This window comes from Notolepis coatsorum, assembly GCF_963971535.1.
Source record: "Notolepis coatsorum genome assembly, chromosome: 2".
NCBI classification, from domain to species: domain Eukaryota; kingdom Metazoa; phylum Chordata; class Actinopteri; order Aulopiformes; family Paralepididae; genus Notolepis; species Notolepis coatsorum.
The window spans coordinates 46,257,629-46,282,455 of NC_140166.1; the positions used below are offsets into that span (position 1 = coordinate 46,257,629).

The 24,827-nt window shown below is 43.4% G+C and overlaps 1 protein-coding gene across 2 annotated transcripts in view; it reads right to left on the reverse strand.

Annotated features, from left to right (window-relative positions):
- Window positions 1-24,566, reverse strand: part of LOC311223152 (golgin subfamily A member 7) — a 55,019-nt gene extending 30,453 nt beyond the window's left edge. Inside the window, exons 1-2 of one of the 2 annotated variants that reach the window (XM_084307907.1) lie at window positions 24,534-24,566; window positions 18,000-18,125 (exon numbers count right to left, since the gene is read on the reverse strand). In XM_084307907.1, the coding sequence (XP_084164033.1) occupies window positions 18,000-18,125; window positions 24,534-24,542 (135 nt within the window). In that variant the 5' untranslated portion in view covers window positions 24,543-24,566. Of the gene's footprint in view, window positions 1-17,999; window positions 18,126-21,229; window positions 21,268-24,533 lie in introns of those variants that run through there. The other variant, XM_084307908.1, reaches the window with a different exon arrangement.
- Between the last annotated feature and the right edge of the window lie 261 nt (window positions 24,567-24,827).

Here is a 24,827-nt window from a genome sequence, read left to right on the forward strand (position 1 = left end):
AAGAGGGAAGTGCCAATAAACCACCAGGCTGAAGTGCTGTAACGCTGATCTCCTCATGTGGTGCAACGCACGGCAAAACTAGGGCTGCTTTCTGTCCAATACGAACTCTGAATCGTTAAGCGGACACATTCTTTGATGTGGAGCCTGTTTGGTTTCATGGACCCCCCCCCCCCCCAAATCATTACTAAAGCCAGCTCTCAAGCCAGCTTTTTGCTCTCGACTGTGGAAGTTCAAATGAGGACAAGTCCAGAGAATTACAGTATGGACTTGTATGGACACAGTATGGACCACCTCGCTCTGTTTTCCATTTGTTTCTGTTAATCATTTCATTCCCCCATTCACACGCTTCTTCCCAGAGACGTCGTTGATTGGTTCTCTCCCGTCCACACGCTTTTCAATCACTTCCCCCAGCTGTCACTGCTTGTCAATCAATCAATCCCGTATTATTTATACCCCGTTTCCCCACTCAAGTTTTGTTGGATCGTTTTGATATTTTTCTGTTTGCATTCGCCGTTCCTGCTGCTGCTGTTGTTCCCTGTGCTTTACCTCCAGGATATCCAAGAAGCCTTCCTCTTGGACACCTTTTTCCCGTGGCGACGCGCTCGCTCCGCTGCTGTTCCAGCGCTCTTTACGCACAACGCCTGGGTGAGTTTTTAATGACTGTCTTTGATCAAATTCCGTTTTCGTGTGTTTTTATAACACTGAAGATTACCACCTTTTTATCAGACAGTCACTCACCCAGCGGTTGCCTTTTTGATTGTTTCACTGGGATAATATTTTGACCTAACATCTCCCACTGTGTGTTTATCACACCGAAGATATTATCACTTTGGATTGTATTTTGGACTTCGCTCTCAGTGTCTATTTTTTGCACCGAAGATTTTTTTCACTTGGGATTGTGTTTTGGAACATTGCTCACTGTGTGTGTTTACACGAAGATTAGTTCACTTGGATAACTTTTGTTTTTGGGTACAAGTCACCTCTCCTGTTCTCCTGCTCGTTCTACCTGCACCCTGTGTTGACTCGCTCCCTCTCTCTCTCTCTCGGTCCCGCATCACCTCGGAGATTCTGCCGAGAGAAGTCTGCAGAGCGGCTCTGACGTCAGCATCTGCTACCCCCTACTACCACCTCGGGAGAAGCTGCAGAGCAGAAGAACATTTTCATCCTTGCTTGAATTCCTGTCTTGTTTAGACTCTTCCTATTCTATGCTGTTTAATTAGTCTCAATAAACAAGCCCCTGTTTTTGGCAACTCTGAATCCTACTCTCTTGTGTCGTTGCGTTTGGGGTCGGTGTCAAACCATAACAAGAATAGCAATATGGCGATAAACCTACCATACATATATCTTGTTGTCCACCTGGACAGTAAGCTGGACTGGAAGAATAACACAGATGCTGTGTTCAAGAAAGCCCAGTCTCTGCTTTTTCCTTTGAGGAAGCTTAGATGCTTTGATATCAGCAGGTCACTTCTTCATGTGTTCTACTTCTACCAAGGTATCCTTGCTAGTGTCCTGTTTTATGCTGTGCTCTGCTGACAAAAAAACGTATAAATAAAATCATTAAAAAGGCTGGCTCAGTGATGCGAAGCTCATTTAGTTTAGGTTTTTGATGCCTCGATGCTCTACTGAGCGATTGAGAAGGTCCTTTGTTGATGCTGCGGTTAAAGAGAGAGAGAGAGAGAGAGAGAGAGAGAGAGAGAGAGAGAGAGAGAGAGAGAGAGAGCGAGAGGCATGCACAGAGAGAGAGAGAGAGAGAGAGAGAGAGAGAGAGAGAGAGAGAGAGAGAGAGAGAGAGAGAGAGAGAGAGAGAGAGGCATGCAGAGAGAGAGAGAGAGAGAGAGAGAGAGAGAGAGAGAGAGAAAGGAAGTGGTATGCACAGAGAGAGAGAGAGAGAGAGAGAGAGAGAGAGAGAGAGAGAGAGAGAGAGAGAGAGAGAGAGAGAGAGAGAGAAAGTGGCATGCACAGAGAGAGGGCGAGAGAGAGAAACATGTTCTAAGGAGTGACCAATTTGTTAGCGCGACCAGTAGATCATGTTGGGTAGGGGCTGCAGAGACCAGTGGATCATGTTGGGTAGGGGATGCAGAGACCAGTAGATCATGTTGGGTAGGGGATGCAGCGACCAGTAGATCATGTTGGGTAGGGGATGCAGCGACCAGTAGGTCATGTTGGGTTAGGGGCTGCAGAGACCAGTGGATCATGTTGGGTAGGGGATGCAGAGACCAGTAGGTCATGTTGGGTAGGGGCTGCAGAGACCAGTGGATCATGTTGGGTAGGGGATGCAGAGACCAGTAGATCATGTTGGGTAGGGGATGCAGCGACCAGTAGGTCATGTTGGGTAGGGGATGCAGCGACCAGTAGGTCATGTTGGGTAGGGGATGCAGAGACCAGTGGATCATGTTGGGTAGGGGCTGCAGCGACCAGTGGATCATGTTGGGTAGGGGATGCAGAGACCAGTAGATCATGTTGGGTAGGGGCTGCAGCGACCAGTGGATCATGTTGGGTAGGGGATGCAGAGACCAGTAGGTCATGTTGGGTAGGGGATGCAGCGACCAGTAGAGCATGTTGGGTAGGGGATGCAGCGACCAGTGGATCATGTCGGGTAGGGGATGCAGAGACCAGTAGAGCATGTCGGGTAGGGGATGCAGAGACCAGTGGATCATGTTGGGTAGGGGATGCAGAGACCAGTAGATCATGTTGGGTAGGGGATGCAGCGACCAGTGGATCATGTCGGGTAGGGGATGCAGAGACTAGTAGGTCATGTTGGGTAGGGGATGCAGAGACCAGTAGAGCATGTTGTGTAGGGGATGCAGAGACCAGTAGGTCATGTTGGGTAGGGGATGCAGCGACCAGTGGATCATGTTGGGTAGGGGATGCAGAGACCAGTAGGTCATGTTGGGTAGGGGATGCAGAGACCAGTAGGTCATGTTGGGTAGGGGATGCAGAGACCAGTGGATCATGTTGGGTAGGGGATGCAGAGACCAGTCGGTCATGTTGGGTAGGGGATGCAGAGACCAGTGGATCATGTTGGGTAGGGGATGCAGAGACCAGTAGGTCATGTTGGGTAGGGGATGCAGCGACCAGTAGGTCATGTTGGGTAGGGGATGCAGAGACCAGTAGATCATGTTGGGTAGGGGATGCAGTGACCAGGAGATCATGTTGGGTAGGGGATGCAGAGACCAGTAGATCATGTTGGGTAGGGGATGCAGAGACCAGTAGATCATGTTGGGTAGGGGATGCAGAGACCAGTAGATCATGTTGGGTAGGGGATGCAGAGACCAGTAGATCATGTTGGGTAGGGGCAGGGCCGCCTGGGAGAAATGCGAGGCCCTGTGCGAGATTTAAACGCGAGGCCCCCCCCCAAAAGGTAAAAAAAAATATATATATATATATATATATATATATATATATATATATTTTTTTTTTTTTTTTTCTTCATACAGTCAACATATTCGTAAATAATAGCGCTGCCCAAGGCTGGGCATGATACAGTCAACATATAGCAAGAGAGAGAGCGAGAGAGAGCTCCCGTTCTACAGTCAATATACAGTGTACAGAGAGAGAGACACATTGGAAAGAAATTGAAATGCTATTTGGCCCTAAACAGAGAGTACACAGTGGCAGAATACCTGAGCACTGTGACTGAAGATCCTTGACTAGGTACAGACTCAGCGAGCACAGCCTAGCCATCGAGAAAGGCCGCCATAGGCAGACTGTGTGTGTTAGAAAGAGAGAGAGAGAGAGAGAGCATGTGTGTTAGAGAGAGAGCATGTATGAGAGAGATAAGCAAAGATGACCCCCTAAAGGATATTCAACTTTTAATGAAAGAACAAAACAGAAGGAAAAGATAACTTCACAAAGGCAACATGAATATACATAGATCCAAAAGGACAAAGATCAACACTTAAATCCAAAGAGAAGAGGGTCTATAACAGAGAAATCAAAGCAGCAAGGAGCCAATGGCCGACAGCTAAAGGCTAGCCAGGTAGGCTACTGACACCAGGCCACACACAGCTTTGGCCAACGGCCCAACGCTACCCAAGCTACACAAACGACCAAGACAATGAATTCACACACAGCACATGTCGTATCTCCAAATGTTGTGAAGTAACATATGTTTTGCCTGGAAAAAAACATCGTTATTAACAAAACATTCGGGAGGGGAAGGAAGGAAGAGTGGGGTAATGTCATGACATTTTCATTAATCTTACCTGCACCAGGGCGAAAGGCCGCAACACAGGTCTCCACGTTGACGAAAGGCCTCTCGCTGTCGGGACAAAAATAAGCTATGGCCAGAGCCTTGTCATGGTGCAGGCCCGACTACATCTTCTGTCAAAGATGATGTCGTAGTCAGAGTGCCAAAACCCCCTGCTATTCTCACGGCTAATGTCAACCAGGCTATCGCTAACCATTAGCTAACGCAGAAGCAAGCTATGCGGCTACATACAAGTACTACAACAGCTAGTCGGCCAGTTTAGCTCCAGAGAGAGAGAGAGAGAGAGAGAGAGAGAGAGAGAGATGTCCACGGCGGGAATATAAGAGTTAATAGAATAGGTTAAAAACTCACCAAACGTCCAAGAGGATGGAGACAACCGCGTGGAGTTGACGAAGTTCATCTGCCAAACGACCATCCTCTTCATCTTGGCTGCATCTCTAGGTTAGCTAACGCTAGTTAGCCTTTAGCTAAGCTAGCTACTAGCCGACATCATCATGGCTATATCCCGACTGCATCATGACAAGGCTCCGGCCATTTGTCCCGCCAGCGAGAGGCCTTTCGTCAACGTTCCTTGGTGACTGACCGACTGATAATGACCGACCTTGGCTGGCATAACTAAGCATAATAGTCAAAAGCTGCACGCGCGAAATAGTCAAACGCAGCTGACTCTTCTTCTTCTTCTTCGTTTAAGTTTCCGGCGGCGTACTACACATGATGTAAGTAACCACTCCCTTCGTTGAAACCAATAGTATGTCTGCTGCAGAGCACCAGAGCTCCAATAGTGACCCAGGTGCAGACCCAGGAACAAGTCAGACACATTCTACAAACGTGTCTAATGTGAAATATATAAGCATATAAGCAAAACTAGATTTTAGGTATGTGATGAAAAAGGGCCTCGCGGGAAGGGGGGCCTCACAAAAAAAAAAAAAAAAAAAAAATTATTTTTTATTTTGCGAGGCCCCCCTTCCCGCGAGGCCCTGTGCGACCGCACTGCTCGCACACCCCCTGAGGCGGCCCTGGGTAGGGGATGCAGCGACCAGTGGATCATGTTGGGTAGGGGATGCAGCGACCAGTAGGTCATGTTGGGTAGGGGATGCAGAGACCAGTAGGTCATGTTGGGTAGGGGATGCAGCGACCAGTAGAGCATGTTGGGTAGGGGATGCAGAGACCAGTGGATCATGTTGGGTAGGGGATGCAGAGACCAGTAGGTCATGTTGGGTAGGGGATGCAGAGACCAGTAGGTCATGTTGGGTAGGGGATGCAGCGACCAGTAGAGCATGTTGGGTAGGGGATGCAGCGACCAGTGGATCATGTTGGGTAGGGGATGCAGCGACCAGTAGGTCATGTTTGGTAGGGGATGCAGAGACCAGTAGATCATGTTGGGTAGGGGATGCAGCGACCAGTAGGTGCCGGGTCGATACTGAGAGAAAATGGTGGTTTTTCAATGTATGTGATGTATAGATTGGGGGGAGTGACCACAGCTAAAACGGTGCCGGGTCAGAGAGGTCGAAGTGCATGCGGACGGTGGAAGCAGGAGACGGTGGTTCAGTAGCAGGGTGATTGTTGTGAGCCACACTGCCAGCGAGAGAATGTTTGTTGACATTCCTCATTAGAACATCTGAGATTAGAGTGTACTGTCTCGACGAGCAGGAGGGAGAGAGGTTCATCTTAATGCAACAGTGAATGAAACTGCATTTTAATGTGTGAAAGGTTAAACGCAGTTGTCATGACAACACGTCACATGACAACCAGAATGCGGGGCCGTCGTTGCGACGACGAACATCTATAAGTCGAACGGTGTTTCCGGGTGTTGAGCAGACTAAAATCTGACTGAGACTAAGAGGGAAGAAACCAGAAGAGACTCTCTCCTCTCATTGAGAGAGAGGGGGGGGGGGGGAGAATGGCACATCACCAGTAGCTTCGGCTACCACGAGGATGGTCTTAGGCTAACGACTAGGCCTAACCACTATTGGACTGAATAACAAAAGGACAATCTGAACACACCGAGAGATCATTAGAATAGACTCTTCAAGGACGATACAATTTGATAACATCTGATAACATCTGATTAGGAGGTTCTGTTTATAGCAATAAACAACGCTTTTCCTCATAAGGTATCTCACGGTGTCGAAGTGTCGAATTCTTACGGAGGTGGAGAAGTATTATGGTTTATGGATTGCACTAACGGGGGGGGGAGATAAGGATCTTATCTACCAGGATCGGAGACGTCAGGACCATTAAAAGTACACAACGCAGAGGAATTGGATGGAGGGCCAAACAGACGAAGACGTGATACTGGCCAGTTTGATCACAATCTTACAGTTGGTGCCGTGACCCGGATTTGCAAGAGATTAAAACAACGGGAACAGTTGGTTGTTGATGACAGCCGGATTTGCAAGAGATAAGAACAACGGATAAAGACTTTTTCAATAATGGGGCGACAGTGGACAACAGTCATCAATGTGTGGGAGAATCATGATCGAAGCAAGGCCGGTCAGCCCTGGGAGAGAGCGGCGAGTCGAGCGGTCAGGAGGCGAACCAGCGCTGTAGGGGAAACAGCGCTCCGATCAAAAATGTGAGTTCACTGTGCACACGGTTGTTTTGATTTTAAGCCAAATAAAAACGAACAGATAGTGAATCCGTAAACGTAAACATTTCTAGTTCGACAGAGAGAATGCCAGCTGTAATAATATGAGCAGAGAGCCATGGTGAAAATCGAGGGTGTTATCTACAGAGAATGAAAAGCAAACGAGGCAGGCTGCACAGTTTTGGTTTACGGAGGGTAAATGCGAGATGAGGAGAGGGGGGGGGTGCTGAATCAGATCGAAAATTTTTTATGGCGGGACTGTTTTCATAACAGAAGGAAAGTCGAAAGGAGATTGTACCAGTGTGTATTATGTCCGATCAGGCAAGAGTATTAGTCTGAGAAAGCGTCCCCTGATAATGGAGAGGAAAGACAGCTGTGTTTTCAGGCCTTGGAAGGAAGGGCAGCGGCCGTTTGTTGAGAGAGTAGCCATTTGCACCGAGTCAAAATGGCCGCAGAGCCACGAGGGGTTTAGAATCAGGAAGTGACACGTCACCTACAATCCTCTAGACTGAGTTTTGGCCGCCATCTAGGGGGGCAGTGGGATAATACAGGCAAATGGAGGAGTAGGTCGCCACCTAGTGGCGGAGGGGGGGGGGGGGGTAGTGCTGGGGAGTTTCCATTACCCATAGGGGAATATTTAGAGTTTAATTCAATTAAGGAGTTTAATTGCGGAGGGGGGGGGGGGTAGTGCTGGGGAGTTTCCATTACCCATAGGCGAATATACAGAGTTTAAGTTAATTAAGGAGTTGAATTTTTTCAAAATTACCAACTGCTTGTGTGTATACACGGTGGTGTATGTGAGAACTTTGTAAAGGAACTCAAAGTGTGGTATATAGAGCGACGGGACAGCTCCAGGGCGACGGTAGACAGCCCCGTAGGGTATATAGAGCGACGTGACAGCTCCAGGGCGACGGTAGACAGCCCCGTAGGGTATAGAGCGACGGTGACAGCTCCAGGGCGATGGTAGACAGCCCCGTAGGGTATAGAGCGACGGTGACAGCTCCAGGGCGACGGTAGACAGCCCCGTAGGGTATAGAGCAACGGTGACAGCTCCAGGGCGACGGTAGACAGCCCCGTAGGGTATAGGGCGACGGACAGCTCTGTTGTATGTTAGATGATAGTACGAGTACGTATGTGAGTTAGGAGCAGGGAACCAACCTGCTCTGTTGTATGTTAGAGCGATGCTCGGTTGTATGTTATTATCATAATAATAAGATCGATATACAGGTTAATTAAATAAGTTTAATTATGAAATAAGAGGGAGTTCGATCTCCAGTGGGGCCTTCTCACACCTAATAAATAGGCAGAGTCTTGAGGGGACACGTCACCAGAAAGAACTGGCGCGCGCTGGGGGTCAACCGTGGGACAAACGTAGAGCGCCGAGTGGGTATCGTTTAGCTGCTGGTGTCACGCCGGAAGACAACAAAACAGGGAACAGCCCTGTAGGATTAGATATGGGTGTTGAGAAGGTGGGGGACTAATAGAGAACAAATAGCGCCATGGGCTGTAGGACACTCACACCGTCCAACAGTCTGAAAGGGCGTGGCCATGGCAGGGGCTTGCAGAGGAAAAAAAATATATAGAGAACGAGCTGCAGGCCCAAAGCCACGGTAGACTAATAGAAAACACAGGGTCGAGTGTACAGAAAAACTGCCGGTGTTGTGTTTCTGCTTTCAAGGGGGGAATGACACCGACAGCGATGGAGATGACCAGGAGACAGACTGGAGGAGGAGGAAGCCGCAGGGGCCAGGCACAGCAGCCTGGTACACAGATGATCCACGACGAGAGGGAGGAGACGGCGGCGGTGGAGATGAGCCTCAACCAAGATGACAGACAGGGCGGAGATGACCGACAGGGCGGAGATGACCGACGAGGCGGAGTCCAGCGGTCGCAGGCGGTGTTGCCCAGGGGAGAACGAGGCGGACATCGGAGGGGCCTTCCCGGCGGAGACGCTGTTTAGAGAGCGTTTTGAAACAACAGAGCACGGGCGGTGAATCATGAACAAACAGGGACTTCCTTTCAGAGTCAATCAGGAGATCGAGAGACGAGACAACAGCGAGAAGTCCTGTGTTCATTGATTAGGAGTATGAGATATAAATGGAGGATTCATATATAAGATATATGTATAGAAGGATATATATATATATAGAAGGTAGATAAGAGGGAGAACAGTAGAACAACAGGATATAATTATTGGGAGCAGACAGGGGGGCTCCAATGGTTATGAGTCGTTGGATGTTGTTGGTTTTGGTGGTCGGTTTCGGTTCCCTTTGTGCACGAAGGGGGGCGCAAACAGACATCAGGCAGCAGGATCACTGGGTTGACCGTGGGCCGTCTTCGTTTCTTGTGCACGAGAGACGAGGTTGGTTTGCTTCAACCACAGGCTATTTTTGGCATAATTAATAAAAAAACCAAATAATGATTTATGATTCTGAAGGGGTGATAAGAATCAAGGGGGGATTGAGAGAAAATGGTGGTTTTTCAATGTATGTGATGTATAGATTGGGGGGAGTGACCACAGCTAAAACGGTGCCGGGTCAGAGAGGTCGAAGTGCATGCGGACGGTGGAAGCAGGAGACGGTGGTTCAGTAGCAGGGTGATTGTTGTGAGCCACACTGCCAGCGAGAGAATGTTTGTTGACATTCCTCATTAGAACATCTTAGATTAGAGTGTACTGTCTCGACGAGCAGGAGGGAGAGAGGTTCATCTTAATGCAACAGTGAATGAAACTGCATTTTAATGTGTGAAAGGTTAAACGCAGTTGTCATGACAACACGTCACATGACAACCAGAATGCGGGGCCGTCGTTGCGACGACGAACATCTATAAGTCGAACGGTGTTTCCGGGTGTTGAGCAGACTAAAATCTGACTGAGACTAAGAGGGAAGAAACCAGAAGAGACTCTCTCCTCTCATTGAGAGAGAGGGGGGGGGGGGGGGAGAATGGCACATCACCAGTAGCTTCGGCTACCACGAGGATGGTCTTAGGCTAACGACTAGGCCTGACCACTATTGGACTGAATAACAAAAGGACAATCTGAACACACCGAGAGATCATTAGAATAGACTCTTCAAGGACGATACAATTTGATAACATCTGATAACATCTGATTAGGAGGTTCTGTTTATAGCAATAAACAACGCTTTTCCTCATAAGGTATCTCACGGTGTCGAAGTGTCGAATTCTTACGGAGGTGGAGAAGTATTATGGTTTATGGATTGCACTAACGGGGGGGGGAGATAAGGATCTTATCTACCAGGATCGGAGACGTCAGGACCATTAAAAGTACACAACGCAGAGGAATTGGATGGAGGGCCAAACAGACGAAGACGTGATACTGGCCAGTTTGATCACAATCTTACAATACTGACCGGATGGCGTATCGGCTACAGATGGTCCGATCCGTGACTAATGCATTACAAACACGCGTCATGCTTCACTTGGCATGGCACAGCAGCGCATGATTGAGAAGAGGACACTTGTGCCCAGCGTCCCTGAATGGGTTGAGTTTTTAGCGCTTAGCAACAAGTGACGTCTCTCTCCCTCCCGCCTGCATCTATTGAGCACCGACCTAGAAATAGCTTGTAGCTCTTGAGTCGCTAAAACATTTGTTTTGTTAGTTAACCATCTAACACAGCTGCTGCAATGAGTGCAAATAGACCTGTGGCTCTTCAACTAACACTTCAACATGAGCTACTATAGATCCATGTTGGCCTTGATTAGTCCAACCAGTACATGCAGGAAAGAGCATGGCACAATCCACTAGGGCTGTCTTCAGGGGCGGACCTTCCTACAGGCGATATAGGCGGTCGCCTAGAGCGCCACCCAGAGGGGGGCGCCAAAAAAATTTAAAAAAAAAAAATTATTTTTTTTAAATTTTTTTTTCTCTGTGCAGTTTTGGCACCCCCCTCTATATCTGTAACCATTATTTTTACATAAAAAAAATTCCAACATAAGGGAAAATGAGCCAAAAATCTAAAACGGTCGTCGGTCTGAGCCTCAGCTTTAGGTGTTCACAGTCAGAACATGCTAGAGCGCTGTGCATTGATGGGTATCGGTCAAGTGTTTATAGAATTGAGCGTTGAGGAAAGAAAGACTAACGTTAGAGAACTATGAAGAGGCAAAAGCCATCCGGCCATCCAGTTTAAAAAAAGAAGAAAAGAAGAAGACGAGAAACGTGCCAAGGTGAAAGGTATGCAATTTTGTACAACTTCCAAGACCTGCCACACCAAGAGCTGATGAAGCAAGCAGAGGCACTTGTACACACCTTAAACCATGGAGGGCAATCTGATTTGGATGGGACGGAGCTGGCTCAGGAGTTGGACAATTTGATGTGATTGATGACTTTGCAGCGAGGAAGGCCAGAAGGATTGCACTGTAAATGGAAACCAGTAGGAGCTACAGGCTAACCTTGAAGTGTGATGATTAGGGATGGGTACCGAATTCGGTACTTTTGAGGTACCGAACCGAAACACGTCGGTACTACCGAGTATCGAATCAAGTGAGAAACCGATTTATTTTTATTTTCTTTTTTTTTACCTTTTTTTCTTTTTTTTTACCTTTTTTCTTTTCATGTCAACGTTCACACGCACAATATATGCTTACCTATGATTTGACTTGATTCAACAACAAAGCAGTCGGAGCAATGACAAATGTGAAAGGTACCCATCCCTAGTGATGATAGGGAGTGGAATGTAAATAGTTCTTTAGACAAAGTGAATTTGTAATTTTTATTTATTTGTTTGTTTATTTAGCATATTATATTTTGATTATATGTTAGAATTTTTTTTTATGTAAAAATAATGGTTGCCGATATAGAGTGGTGCGCCAAAACTGCGCAGAGCAAAAAAAAGTGGTGAATCTCGCCTAGGGCGCCAAATGTGCTAGGTCCGCCCCTGGCTGTCTTAAATACTTCGAAGCTTTGTTCGATGGGCATGGGATTCGAATATGAAAATAAAATTCGATTATTAAAAAAAATAAAGAAAATAAATGTTTACTTTACAGCACTGACAAAGTTGAACAAAGTGCTGTACAAGTCCAACAACATATAAAAAAAAAAAAAAAAAAAAAAAAAAAATTATCTCGAAGCTTCGAATTAAAATCGAATCTCGGCCCCGAAGCTTCAAATTCCAAAAAAGAAATCGAAGGTCAGCCCTACAATCTAGCCACTAGAGCGTATCAACATGAGGCTGTCAATCAAAGTAATTGGGGAGGGACTAATATCTTGAACTGGCCAGGCTTAAAGGCCCACTTGCATGTTGTATTTTTGTTCAATAAACAATGTGACTAGGCCAACGGTGACTTTCATGAAGAGGGGGGAAAATGATCGAAATTGACGCAGTTTTTGCGTTTTTATCAAACATTTTGTCCGCCCAACCACAACCACCACGCACGTGGATATTTTAATCCATGGTTCATAACGTGCTCGTGTCATCTTAACACTTTCAGTGCCTTTGATTAACTTTGATTTACCCTGTTGAATGCCACCACCCACTTCAATGTTAGCGTTAAAAACGCCTAATCTATGTTTTAAATTATGGCCTAATTATGTGTCTAATCTGCCCGTCGCTTATCAATGACTTGTTTGCAGTCAACATTGTCGAAGCGGATTGTTTTTTTAACACTTTAATCGCCGAAGACGCTGTGCAGCGTCTTTCCCCGCCATGCTTATTCTGCCGAAGACGCTGGACAGCGTCTTTGATATCAATATTTCAAAAATCTGTGATCGAAATCATATTTCTCCCCCGGAGACATTATATGTACTGGTGAGCCCCTCTCAACTCCCCAACGGTTCAAGAGCGCCATCTGGTGGCCGATCGGCCGCTCGCCCAAACAGGAAGTGATGCGGATGAAGTGGTGCTCACCCATATTTCGTCCGGGCACTCGCTATCATTAGCAGGACTCCATCTTGACACAATGGATGTCGATCGGTTGCAAATAACTCGATAAACAACATGATTTGGACGTATATACTATTATACAACCTGGAAATGGATCGGATATTTCGACATCCCATAATAGAAACATTTCTGTTCCACGCTCATCTCCCAACGGCGCGAGGAAGCTACGGTGAGTTTCAGCGTTATTTTTTAATGTCTTCGATACTAACTGCTCTAATGATCATATCACCCACACTAGATGAATGATATAACGTTGCCCACGGAATTATAAACGACCCCCCGCCTAGGGCTGGGCGATATGGCCTAAATATGATATCACGATATTTTCTGACCTTTCGGCGATACACGATACACATCACGATGTTTTTCTTTTTTACCCCAAACAATTCATTATGAGGCTTACCAAGACAGTATTTGAGTTTGCAAGCTAACATTAAAGACAAAATAAAATACCCATGCATTTAGCATTTTTATATTATATATTAGATTTAGATTATTAGATTATATGTTGCATATATTTAGCAATGAGATATTATATGATTTAGATATGAAATATGATGAATTGAAAATGGGGGACCCTGATGTAAACAAGACTAAAGTCTTTCTCTGGTCTGCATCCCCTTAACAATTGTATGTATTGAGCTGTACTGTACCCATTCTGCAATATGTTAATAAAGTTTTAAATCAATCAATCAATAGCATTTTAGCATTTTTATGAAACTACTGTATATATGTATGTCTCTAAATGTTTTGATGAATTGAAAATGGAGGACCCTTATGTAAAAAAGCCGAAAGTCTTTTTCTGGTCTTCATCCTCCTGTACTGTATTGTACCCATTCTGCAACCTTTTAATAAAGTTTTCATTCATTCATTCTGATGGAAACATAATCATTTTGATTGACAGTAGAGTCTGCCAATTACGTCACACCGCTTGCCCCCGCCCTGCTGTTCTTAGCACCAATCGGCAAGCGCTATTAGTTTTTGACTTCCTGAATGTCCTGTGTGCTGAACAACAACAAAGCTACTAACATTAGCTCCCCGCGGCCGTCGAGTAGGAGACCAGTGCTCCACAGGATGACTAAATGAGGCATAATGATTTTACTACAACGAATGTTATAATAAAAGCCTTTCCATACATCTGTCTGATTGAAAACTTTATTAACAGACCGCGGAATGGGCATATCTCAGCACGGGCTGAGATATGAACGAGTAACGTGTGGACAGATTGACGCGACACAATCCTCTTGGGCAAAACATCACGATATCCACGATACGTTGAAAAAGTGTATCGTTAATGAACTGTACCCGATATTTATATAATATCGTCATATCGCCCAGCCCTACCCCCGCCCATCCGGTCAACATCAGATCATACGTAGTAACTCCTAGAAGCACGTCCAGTTGACATTTTTTATCTCGCACAGATTCCTACCAAACTGTATTTGATCATCAATATAATGCATTTAGGGCTATAAATCAAGTTCTGGAGAAAGCTGCAGAAAACAATAAAAACATACTTATACTTTAGACCGTATTTTGGTATGAATATGTGAATGAAAAGGTATAACGTTGCTACACCCTGAACAATAGATATAGGACGTTGAATGGGCCATAGTAATGTCAATTTAGCAATACAATTTAAAAAGTTATAGCCATGCAAAGAAGGGTAACTTCTCCATGTTAAATAGGGCTGGCGAGGGATGGTAAATTATGAATTTAACCCCGGCGATCAAAGTGTTAATCGGTTCATATCCTTTTTATAGCATCATTCTCTCAAAAAAATTCAGAAAATTTAAACATTCCCCCATAAATGGCATTTATTGGAATATTCTCTAATACACTTTGTCATTTGTCGGCCTATTTATGAATCGTTTTCAAATAAACGCTAGATTATCGATAATATATGTGTACTTATGCACGCTATAGACGCGAGCTGAGAAATCTATTCTCTCGTTTCCTCAAAATCACACACAGCCACACACACACATAGGGGACACGCTGTTATCTCAGTGAATACAGCTCCGATTACCCCAAGACTGGTAACATAGACTCCTTACCTTAGATCAGATGTTCTCCAAAAAGATTATTCCAATTCCTGATCGCCATTCCAAATATCACGCTTATTGATCGATTATTGGCTGCTGTAAATATATATTCCACGCTGCTTTCCGTCTCGCGATCAGATCCCTCTTGATCAGACCGCTTGCCAGCACAATGGAGCCAGTTGGCTCCACCTCTACAGATCTACAGATCCCAGGTCAGTCTAATCGACTGACCTGCAGTTACACAGGGATAGACGATAGGGGGTGCTTTTTTCCCATCTGAGCTCCTGGAGGGTCTGCTGTACCAACGGGAGACTCGGTTGATGAAATATGAATTCAGATCGCTAATAAAAAAATAAAACGACATTTGTCGTCGTCGGCACTCACCGGGGGGGGGCTGATAAAACGAGATATGTCGTCGCTGGCACTCAAAGGGTTAATGATGACGTCACACAAGGTACAGGGCAGCAGGGGGCCTGAGAATCACAGGCAGGTAGTGGCAGGAAGCAAAGCCTTCTTGTTACTACTACTAGCCGAGGAGCTAGTATCTGTTTCACCTAACACTATTGCTCCGTGATCATAGCCATTTATCTCTAAAGCTAACCACTATTTGTAAAAGCCACAACCACGTTACCATATTTGTAAATACTCATGTAAATCATTGTGTCGTTGTACATATTGTGTATATAACGTTAGTAGCTAAGTTAGCTAGCTTGCTAGCCAGCATTCTCGAAACTCCTAACATGCCCCGATTTAAAATGGTTCTCTCCTCTTTGTATACCTTTGTCCTCACAAACAAAGTATTCTGCCAGGGAACTTATGGACACGACAATAGTGGTAGTTATAAGGTGTTTGAGCTTGTAACGCTAACGTTAGTTAGCTATCGTGGTAGCCCCTTTCGTGACTGTGATGCACTGAGTGCTATCCGAGGGGCTACTATTGTATCAACATGCCGTGACGTGTAGCTTGCTAGCCGGCATGATGCGTGTGCAGTGCTTTGCCCGACAGGTTTGAGAAGAGGACCTGCACATTTGACTTGTTCCCCAAACTCTTTTACATGCCCCGATTTAAAATTATTCACGACAGTAGTAGGGCTGTCTTAAATACTTCGAAGCTTTGAAGCTTTGTTCAATGGGCATGGGATTCGAATATGAAAATAAAATTAGATTTAAAAAAATATATATATATTAAATATTATGCATTTAATTTTTTTTTGCAAAATCAACTCTGCCTCTCTTTGTTAACTACAACAAGCAATGCTGTTTGTTATTAAAGATGAGGTCGGACTCGGCACTGACAGATTTGTGTTAATTGTGCTGCTTTTATGACGGCTTACAATATTTCATGAAAGCAAAGTGTTTAGTTTGTCTAAGATTAAAAAAAAAGTTTAAACTTTACAGCACTGACAAAGTTGAAACAAAGTGCTGTAAAAGTCCCACAACATTAAAAAACTTTAAATCGAAAAGAAATTTAATTATTATTATTTTTTTTTTTAATTATTTTTATTTTATTTCGAAGCTTCGAATTAAAATCGAATCTCGGCCCCGAAGCTTCTAATTCAAAAAAAAATATCAAAGGTCAGCCCTAGACAGTAGACATAATGCTAACGTTAGCGGGGTAATGTTAACGTTAGCCAGAGCCATATAGCCAGCTTGGTACTATGACCCGGATGGGGATAAGGCATAAGGCGACAGCCTAATAGACCAATAGCGCTGCTGTACTGAACAACAGGCTGCCTAGTGGTACATGTAGTTCTTTTTTTACGACATTAAAAACCTTATAACTACCTTGTTTCAACCAAAAATGCAGTTGTAGCTGGTCCATCAAAGTCTCTCCGACGATTAAACCCATTTGTGTCTTGTAAGGCGTCCATTTGGATCAAGGAAATAGCTTTCTGCACTCGTCAAACTCCATTGTAGTGGATCAGAAGTTACCTCCAGTGACGTCACAGCACTGATAGCGTCTGATAAGCTTCTTGATTGGCTCCATACATGTTATTCGTGCGTGGACATTTTTAACCCTTTCTGAGTGGAATTTCCGGCGTCAAATGGAAAAAAATAAATAATGAAAATAGATACCAATGATGTAAACTACCCATAATTGAAGAGTAGGGTTTAACCTGCAAGTGGGCCTTTAAAGGCACCACAGATAGGGATGGGTACCGAATTCGGTACTTTTGAGGTACCGAACCGAAACACGTCGGTACTACCGAGTATCGAATCAAGTGAGAAACCGAAAAAAAATTAAAAAAAAAATTAAAAAAATATTTTTTTATTAATTTTTTTTTTTACTTTTTTTTTTAAACTTTTTTACTTTTTTCTTTTCATGTCAACGTTCACACGCACAATATATGCTTACCTAGGATTTGACTTGATTCAACAACAAAGCAGTCGGAGCAATGACAAGCCGAAAACTGTCGAAATTGTAGTTATTTGAAGTTTGGATTTTTTTTTTTATGACTGAGGTAGGTAAATTAAATTTCTTGAGACTAAAGTACCGAAAAAAGGTACCGTTGGGTACCGGTATCGATTCACAGGTTTACGTATACTGAAAATTCAAATATCTTGCTTGGTTTGGTTTTATTGTTTTTAGATTGATCATAATGATGTAGTATGCAGCCGTTGGATTATTTTTCAAAGATTAGAAATGATGCAGATCTTTTTCTATAACTTTTTTTTTTATAACAAAAATTTGTGATTTGTATCGGTACCAAAGCCAGGTATTGGTATCGGGACTGAACAAGTCAGATCGGTGCATCCCTAGCTTCTTCTATATGATTGTATGGTTTATCACCATGACGTTCAAATAAAATAATTGAAACTAAAAAAAATATAAAAAAATTTAAACAAAGCAAAAAGTAAGCTATACTCAGGAAAAGGGGTAAGGCCTAAGAAAATAAATAGTTTGGTTCCTGTTGGTTGTCAGTTAAGGCCATGGGTAGGTAGGGAATTTTTTTTTTTGATTTTTTTTCCACGGCGACTATGGATAGGGAATTTCTTTATTTAATTAAAATGTTCACGACAACATGGATGCATGTACTCTGCCAGCATGTTTAATATCCATAATACTAAAGGTTTGACTAAGATTTTTATGAAACTTTATTAATTATAATTATTATTATTTTTAAACTCGGCAACCGGAACCAAACAATTTATTTTGATAAGCCTAATGGAAAAACGTGTGCCAATTAGGAAATGGGCTAAAACTCATTTAGACCAGTGTGGTCCCTTAGAGAGCACGCCATGTGGAGAGTGTCCTACCCTGGTCTCCAACTCGGACGGGAACTTGGTTTGGAACTGGCAGACGGTGCCGTGTGTGTAGTCCCTCTGGATGAAGACCTTGGCAGCGACGGCTGCCTGCTGCCTCATGTCCTGCAGGCTGTGGGTCTGGAAACACAGAGGAGGAGGAGCTCAATGCAGGGTTCCCACAGACATTGCTAAATGAAATCCAAGGACTTCCTGTTAAGCTGTAGCCCTATTTTCAGAAATCTCGCCTAAAGGTACATGCCTAAGTAAATGGTAGATTGCTCCACTTCTACAAGGCCAATTTGCATGTTCTTGGTATCTAGGAACATCTAGGGACCTGGGGGTATGTATTTCCAGTGTCAGAAATATTGTGTCTGTTACTAGGCTTGAGTCAATTGTAATGAAAAAAAAGGAGAATATAAATTATGATTTATTTTTGCATCTGTGCCGGTGAATAACACTATGTTACAATTGTGCGGGAACCAAGCTCGCTCACTGAGCTCATTCAGCACCTTCTTGAGATCAAGTGTAAAGAAAATCTAAGCAAATTAATAAAGGGAAGATGATTAAACGGAAGGATTTGTAGATACAGTAATAAGTGATAATCGATTTTAATTATAAATTCACATTTGACCTTGAACTTGACCTTGACCTTATTATGGCAAAATCATACATCTATGGATAGGGAAAAGGCTCCTCTTTCCAATGGCAGGGTTAAATCTGGATTTAGTCATTTCCTTGCGGTTTTACAATAAAAGAGATATAATTAGCATTTTTTCGATAAATTCTTATTTTCGGTAAATCATATATTGATAAAAAAGAAAATATACACTTTGACTACTGTTTTGATAGGGTTATGGTCTTACTCTAGGCTACAAAACAAATAAATAAAAAAAACACTCAAGGGCCCACATGAGGACGATTCGCGATGCCACTTTGCCGACCTCTAGCAGCTCGGGTGTGCATTTTTTTTTATTAATTTTTTTTAGCTCCGTCAATCATTTGGCGATCTCGAAAATCTTTGGACAGGGTTGTAGCCAATCATGATACCCCATGATATGATAATTGGGGATCTAATACGGTCTCTATTGATCGATTTATGATAAAGAAAAGCAGGGTCGCTTATAGCTTATCCGCAACAGTAAGTTACTTCCGGGGTAGGCCTGATTGGCCCCGACAGGCACGTGACGCGCAACTTTCTCTGCCGCGGAGCGTAGCGGCAGAGCGGAGCTCATTATATGCCAGTAACCGCCCCCTAATTCAGTATCCAGAAATAGCTCAATTGGCAAGACTGCATGGCTGTGGATCCTACGGCTCGTTGCTAGCGAGTTCGATCCCCTTCAATTTTTTTTTCTTTTTTCTTTTAACGTGCATTCGCATTCTTTCGCCGTTTCATTTCGCCGGTTAAGTTTAGGCATTGTTTCGGAGTTGGTTAAGGTTAGGCATTGTTTCGGAGTTGCTTAAGGTTAGAAGGGTTAAGTTTAGGCGCTGTTAAGGAGCTGGTTAAGGTTAGAGTTTGACTTAGAGAATGGCAATCTTTTTTAACGTGCATTCATTTCGCCGGTTAAGTTTAGGCATTGTTTCGGAGTTGGTTAAGGTTAGGCATTGTTTCGGAGTTGCTTAAGGTTAGAAGGGTTAAGTTTAGGCGCTGTTAAGGAGCTGGTTAAGGTTAGAGTTTGTGTTAGAGAATGGCAATAGACAGCCTATTTCCGCGCGACAGCTCTCAGCAGCCTCGTTGCGCGTCCTGAGTTTGCCGCGTCACGTGCCTGTCGGGGCCAATCAGGCCTACCCCGGAAGTAACTTACTGTTGCGGAACAGTTACAGGCAGCAGGGTCCCCCAATTGGCGGCTTAAAGGAAAACTCAAACATTTTGGGAAATTTGCTTATTTGCCATCTACCCTGGAGTTAAACAAGAAGATGCATACCCTTTTCTTCTCTGTGCATGCAGTAGGAGTAGGAAGACGTTGGGAACTAGGCTAATGGAGGAACCTACTTCCAGTGACTGACGCTAAGCTAGGCTAACGGTGTGCATCTTCCTACTCCTACTGCATGCACAGAGAAGAAAAGGGTATGTATCTTAACACTCCAACATTTTGGGAACCCTGGAGTTAGACAAGAAGATGCATACCTTTTTCTTCTCTTCCCCCTTCCCCCTGTCTCCGGCTGTCCCTGAGCAACGACCGGAGTGTTGAATGTCCCGTGACTAAGACGGGGAGGACGTGACCCTCTTGCGCCGCCCCTGTGCCTCAAATAGATCCGCTATCAACTCTATCTTTAATCTTTCAAAATGTTCAGTTGCTATCGCTATTAGCTCTATCTTTAATTTTTCAAAATGTACAGTTGCTATTGCATGCACTCATCTGTGTCTCACCACACACATGAGTGCATGCTTACCAACTGTCCGTCTGCAACACTACTATCACCGACATCTAAGAAGGGAGATCCCCCCTTGAACGGCCCTTCTAAGGTTTCTCTCCTCCACATTGCCTGTGGAGCTTTTTTTCCCTATTGTTAGGTTTTAGTGAGTTTTTCCTTACCTTCGCGTGGGGTATGTCTGGGAGTGCTTGCATTCTTTCATTTATTTGCATTCATCTAAAAAATGTTTGGACCCTATGGTGTTCTTGTTCTGTTCTTGACTTATTGTTATGTTGTCTTCTTGACTTGTTTAAAGAAGACCTGTACGGCCCATGGGGACATTAACGTGTGTTGTCGGGCCCTATAAATAAATTTGATTTGATTTGATTTGATCTGTGCATGCACTGCAGTAGGAGTAGGAAGATGTTTGGAACTAGGCTAATGGAGGAACCTACTTCCAGTGACTGACGCTAAGCTAGGCTAACGGACAGTGCGTGTCTTCCTACTCCTACTGCATGCATTGCACAGAGAAGAAAAAGGTATGTATCTTCTTGTCTAACTCCAGGGTAGATGCCAAATAAGCTAATTTCCCAAAATATTGGAGTTTTCCTTTAACAGGTCAAGTAATTTTCCAAGCACTCTTTTTTATTTTCAAGGATGTCACTCGAAGGATACAATTCACTAAGCATCTTCTTGGCCTGCTTGCCAGCTAGAGCATCACATGTGAAGAAATGAGGAAAAGCAGTTGGAGCGCGCAAGACAGCAACTCGTCAGATTTGATTAAAACAGAACAAAAAATATATATTTCTTGATTCAGAACAATTTGATCATGGATGAACAAAACATTCAATGTGAATGGTTTATTTGAATTTCAAGGACTTTTTAAGCACCTTGTTAAAAATGGGCTGTTTAAGGAATTCCAGGCCTTGACTTTTTTGTCCTCTTCTTTTTTTTCAAGCACTTTAAGCACTTCAAGGACCTTGTGGGAACCCTGTCAATGGTGACCGAAAAAGTGTGAAATAGAATAAAAAAAAAACATTCTACAACAACAATAACAACACACATTTTGATAATTTAACCCCTGCACTCAAGAACCATGAGTCCGTTTTGAAAAGTTTTGGACAGCCCATAATTGCAGTTTGAAAAATCAATCCAAATCACTTGGTAGTGTGAATGTGATATATGACAAGAAAGTACTCAGCCTCTACTGTCTTTAACTATGAATGAACATTGTTCCTCTGAAAACGTCAAACAGAGTTACATGGCTTTTCGTGTGAGATACTCAATTATCAAATTCTTATAAAATCCCAGGTCATTTTGACAGCAAATGTAGATTTTAATTGAGCCTTTTGTTTTGACAATAAATTAGATATAGTTATGGTTTTGCTTAGCTTTTGTTTAGCGAATTAGAAAAAAACTCTTAGCGACAGTCTTTGTTACATCCCTTTTATTCATATTTGTTAGCCTACAACAAGCGTACATGTTGCACTTTGTCAGAAAAACAACCTTAAAGATAAACTTAGTCTTTATTTCATCTAAATATATAAGCATCTAAAACCATCCAGAAGACTGAAACTAGGTTCACTATAGGAGAGCCGACTAAAAACAATGCATTATAGAGAGAGTGACGTCAAATTAGTTTGGGACCGTAACCCTTTCACTACCACACTAGTTAACCCTTTCACTGCCACGTGACAAAGGGTTAACCCTTTCACAACCACACAAGGGTTAAAGCTCAAAGGAACATGCCAACATTATGGAAAATGTGTGTACCGTCTTCTCCAGAGTCAGACAAGAAAGATAGCAATTTAAAATTGCTATCTGGCTGCAAGCTAGCCAAGCTTAACACAAATGAATGGAAGTGAATAGGGACCAGCTAGCAACACCTAGCCCAGAATTGTTTACTAAGCTTGGCTAGTTAGTGGTCCTACGCTTTTTTTGGTGCCTCCAGAGTCTTGTCCGACTCTGGAGAAGACGGTAAGTGCATTTCCCATAATGTTGGCGTATTGCTTTAAAATTCTAATGTTTATACGGTGAAGAACAAAAGTTGTGGTTTATGAATAAATAACATCTGAAAAGGGAATGTTTTGATGGATGTGGAGATTACACCACCACGGCAGAGAACAACAGACTACCACTGACCACTGACACAGATTTATGGTCCCTTGTGTATCAAGTATGTACAGATCTGTTTGATAACAGAATTGTTATGCTAACTTCTGAGATATTAAATAACACTGTGCACTTTTACTAGCATATACTCCAATGCAGTGGTTTTCAAAGTATGGAGGTGCCTCGGTTAGTCGTGGTATGAGGGCAAAAAGTTAAATTTATCTCAAATTACCTTTCACTTGGATGTTAGGCTACTTAGCTCATGCAAATGTCAGCACATTCCACCCTCTGCTGGGGACGCATAGTTTAAAAAAGAAAAACATTATGTTTATCCAAATGTTTATCTAGGCTACTTATTGTTTAGCAACTTTCATTAAGCTAAATGTGGAGAGACTGCAAGTCGTCTCGGGTTCATAAGTGATAACTATGACGTGACATGACATTTTTGTCCTTTATCCAATCAAGACAAGACATATTGGCCTGAACAAAGTGGTGCAGCCATGGCGGTCCAAAGTAATTTAATTTGTTATTTTTAGTTAGTTAAAAATAGATATACACAGTATACATAAATTCAGTAGCTGTAGCACAATGAAGCTATCTATCTGCACACTTGACTTCCTGTATCACTACAGGGTACAGCCCTTACCGGCAGCAGGAGCGATAGTTACAGTAGGCTATGGCAAGTTGCCACAATACTGAATATGAACTCTCTGTGCGCAACTGAGAGTCCTGTGTGTCTATTTGCACACAGGACTGGGGTGTACATTCCTCCATGAGCAAAAAACATGCCCAAATACTTTAGTCTAGTCACTGAATTTCATGGCATCTTATGCGTCTCATTTCTGCCATGCAAAATTAGACACCATCCTTATAATTACATCTAAAGAGCATTGGTATTTCTATTTATTTAGTCATTCTTCTGTATATTGGCCTAAGCAAGTGTCTATCTAATCTGAGAAACAACACAAATTGTGTAAGAGTCTGAGTGTGAGATACGTGTATATCTTGTCTAATGATTGATAATAAGTCAGTCTAAAGCCTGATTGATTGATTGAACACTTTATTTAACAGATTGCAGAATGGGTACAATACAGTACAGCTCAATACACACAATTGTTAAGGGGATGCAGACCAGAGAAAGACTTTCGTCTTGTTTACATCAGGGTCCCCCATTTTCAATTGATCATGAATGAGTGAGTCAGAATGAGACAGTCGCTGATAATAACAACACGTCCGCTCTCTGACTTTACTATCATCAACGACAGTAGGCATAGACGGTTATTGTGGTATTGGCAAAGAAACAGCCACACTTGATTAGCATCAAGCCTACATGTTGCGACATGTATTTATGTTGTGCCTTCCGCCTATACGACAATCACTTCAAAGTAACTATTTAATGTCACATGACAGCATGACCCACCCCAGTCTCCCTCCCCATCATATGATACTCTGTCAGGATCTATGGGTAACAGTACTGTATATTTGCATATCGTATATGTCACAAATGTAACAGTACTAAATACCTGTATGTCATTGTCCATATGCCATAAATGTCATGATGTTGTGTATGTCATAAATGTCATTATGAATTGAAAATGGGGGACCCTGATGTAAACAAGACGAACGTATTACTCTGGTCTGCATCCCCTTAACAATTGTGTGTATTGAGCTGTACTGTATTGTACCCATTCTGCAATCTGTTAAATAAAGTTATCATTCATTCATTCATTCATCTTATCTGGGCTAAACGTGAGCAAGATCACGTACCGTAGCTACTAACGTTAACTTTACGTCCCTCGTAAAACATATTGACAAGCTACTATAGATGTAGTTTGGCTCCCAGTCGGAAAACAGTCATATTATTACTGATCCACATGAACACGGTAGCCGAGGTGGCTAGCTAACAACGCTAACAGCTCATCCCACAACCACTCTGCTCGACAACTTTAGCTCTAGACAGGCTGCTCTTTCAAAACCCACACAGCACCCTTACGGTTCAAGTATTAACTAAGAGCCAATGCTGGCAGACTAACAACAGATATTTGAGAGTTAGTTGACACGATATTGCTGTGGTTAGCTTACCTCCGCCATGTTGACAGCTTCCTGTTTATCTGTAGCGTGTACTGCGGGCTAACGTGTCCGGGGCAAACACATCTGCCTAGGTAAGGTTCCGGGTAATGCGTTGACGAGAGCTAGATATTAATTATAGATATATAGAAAAAAATCGAGACGAATGGGCCGAGAGATAAGATGAAAATGTCGAGATGAAAATAGTACTATTAATCGATTTGGCCCAAGTACAAAACGAAATAGATTTCCAGAGTCCAGACGGATGAAGACGACTATCTTCATGTACCTAGTCACATATTAGACTCA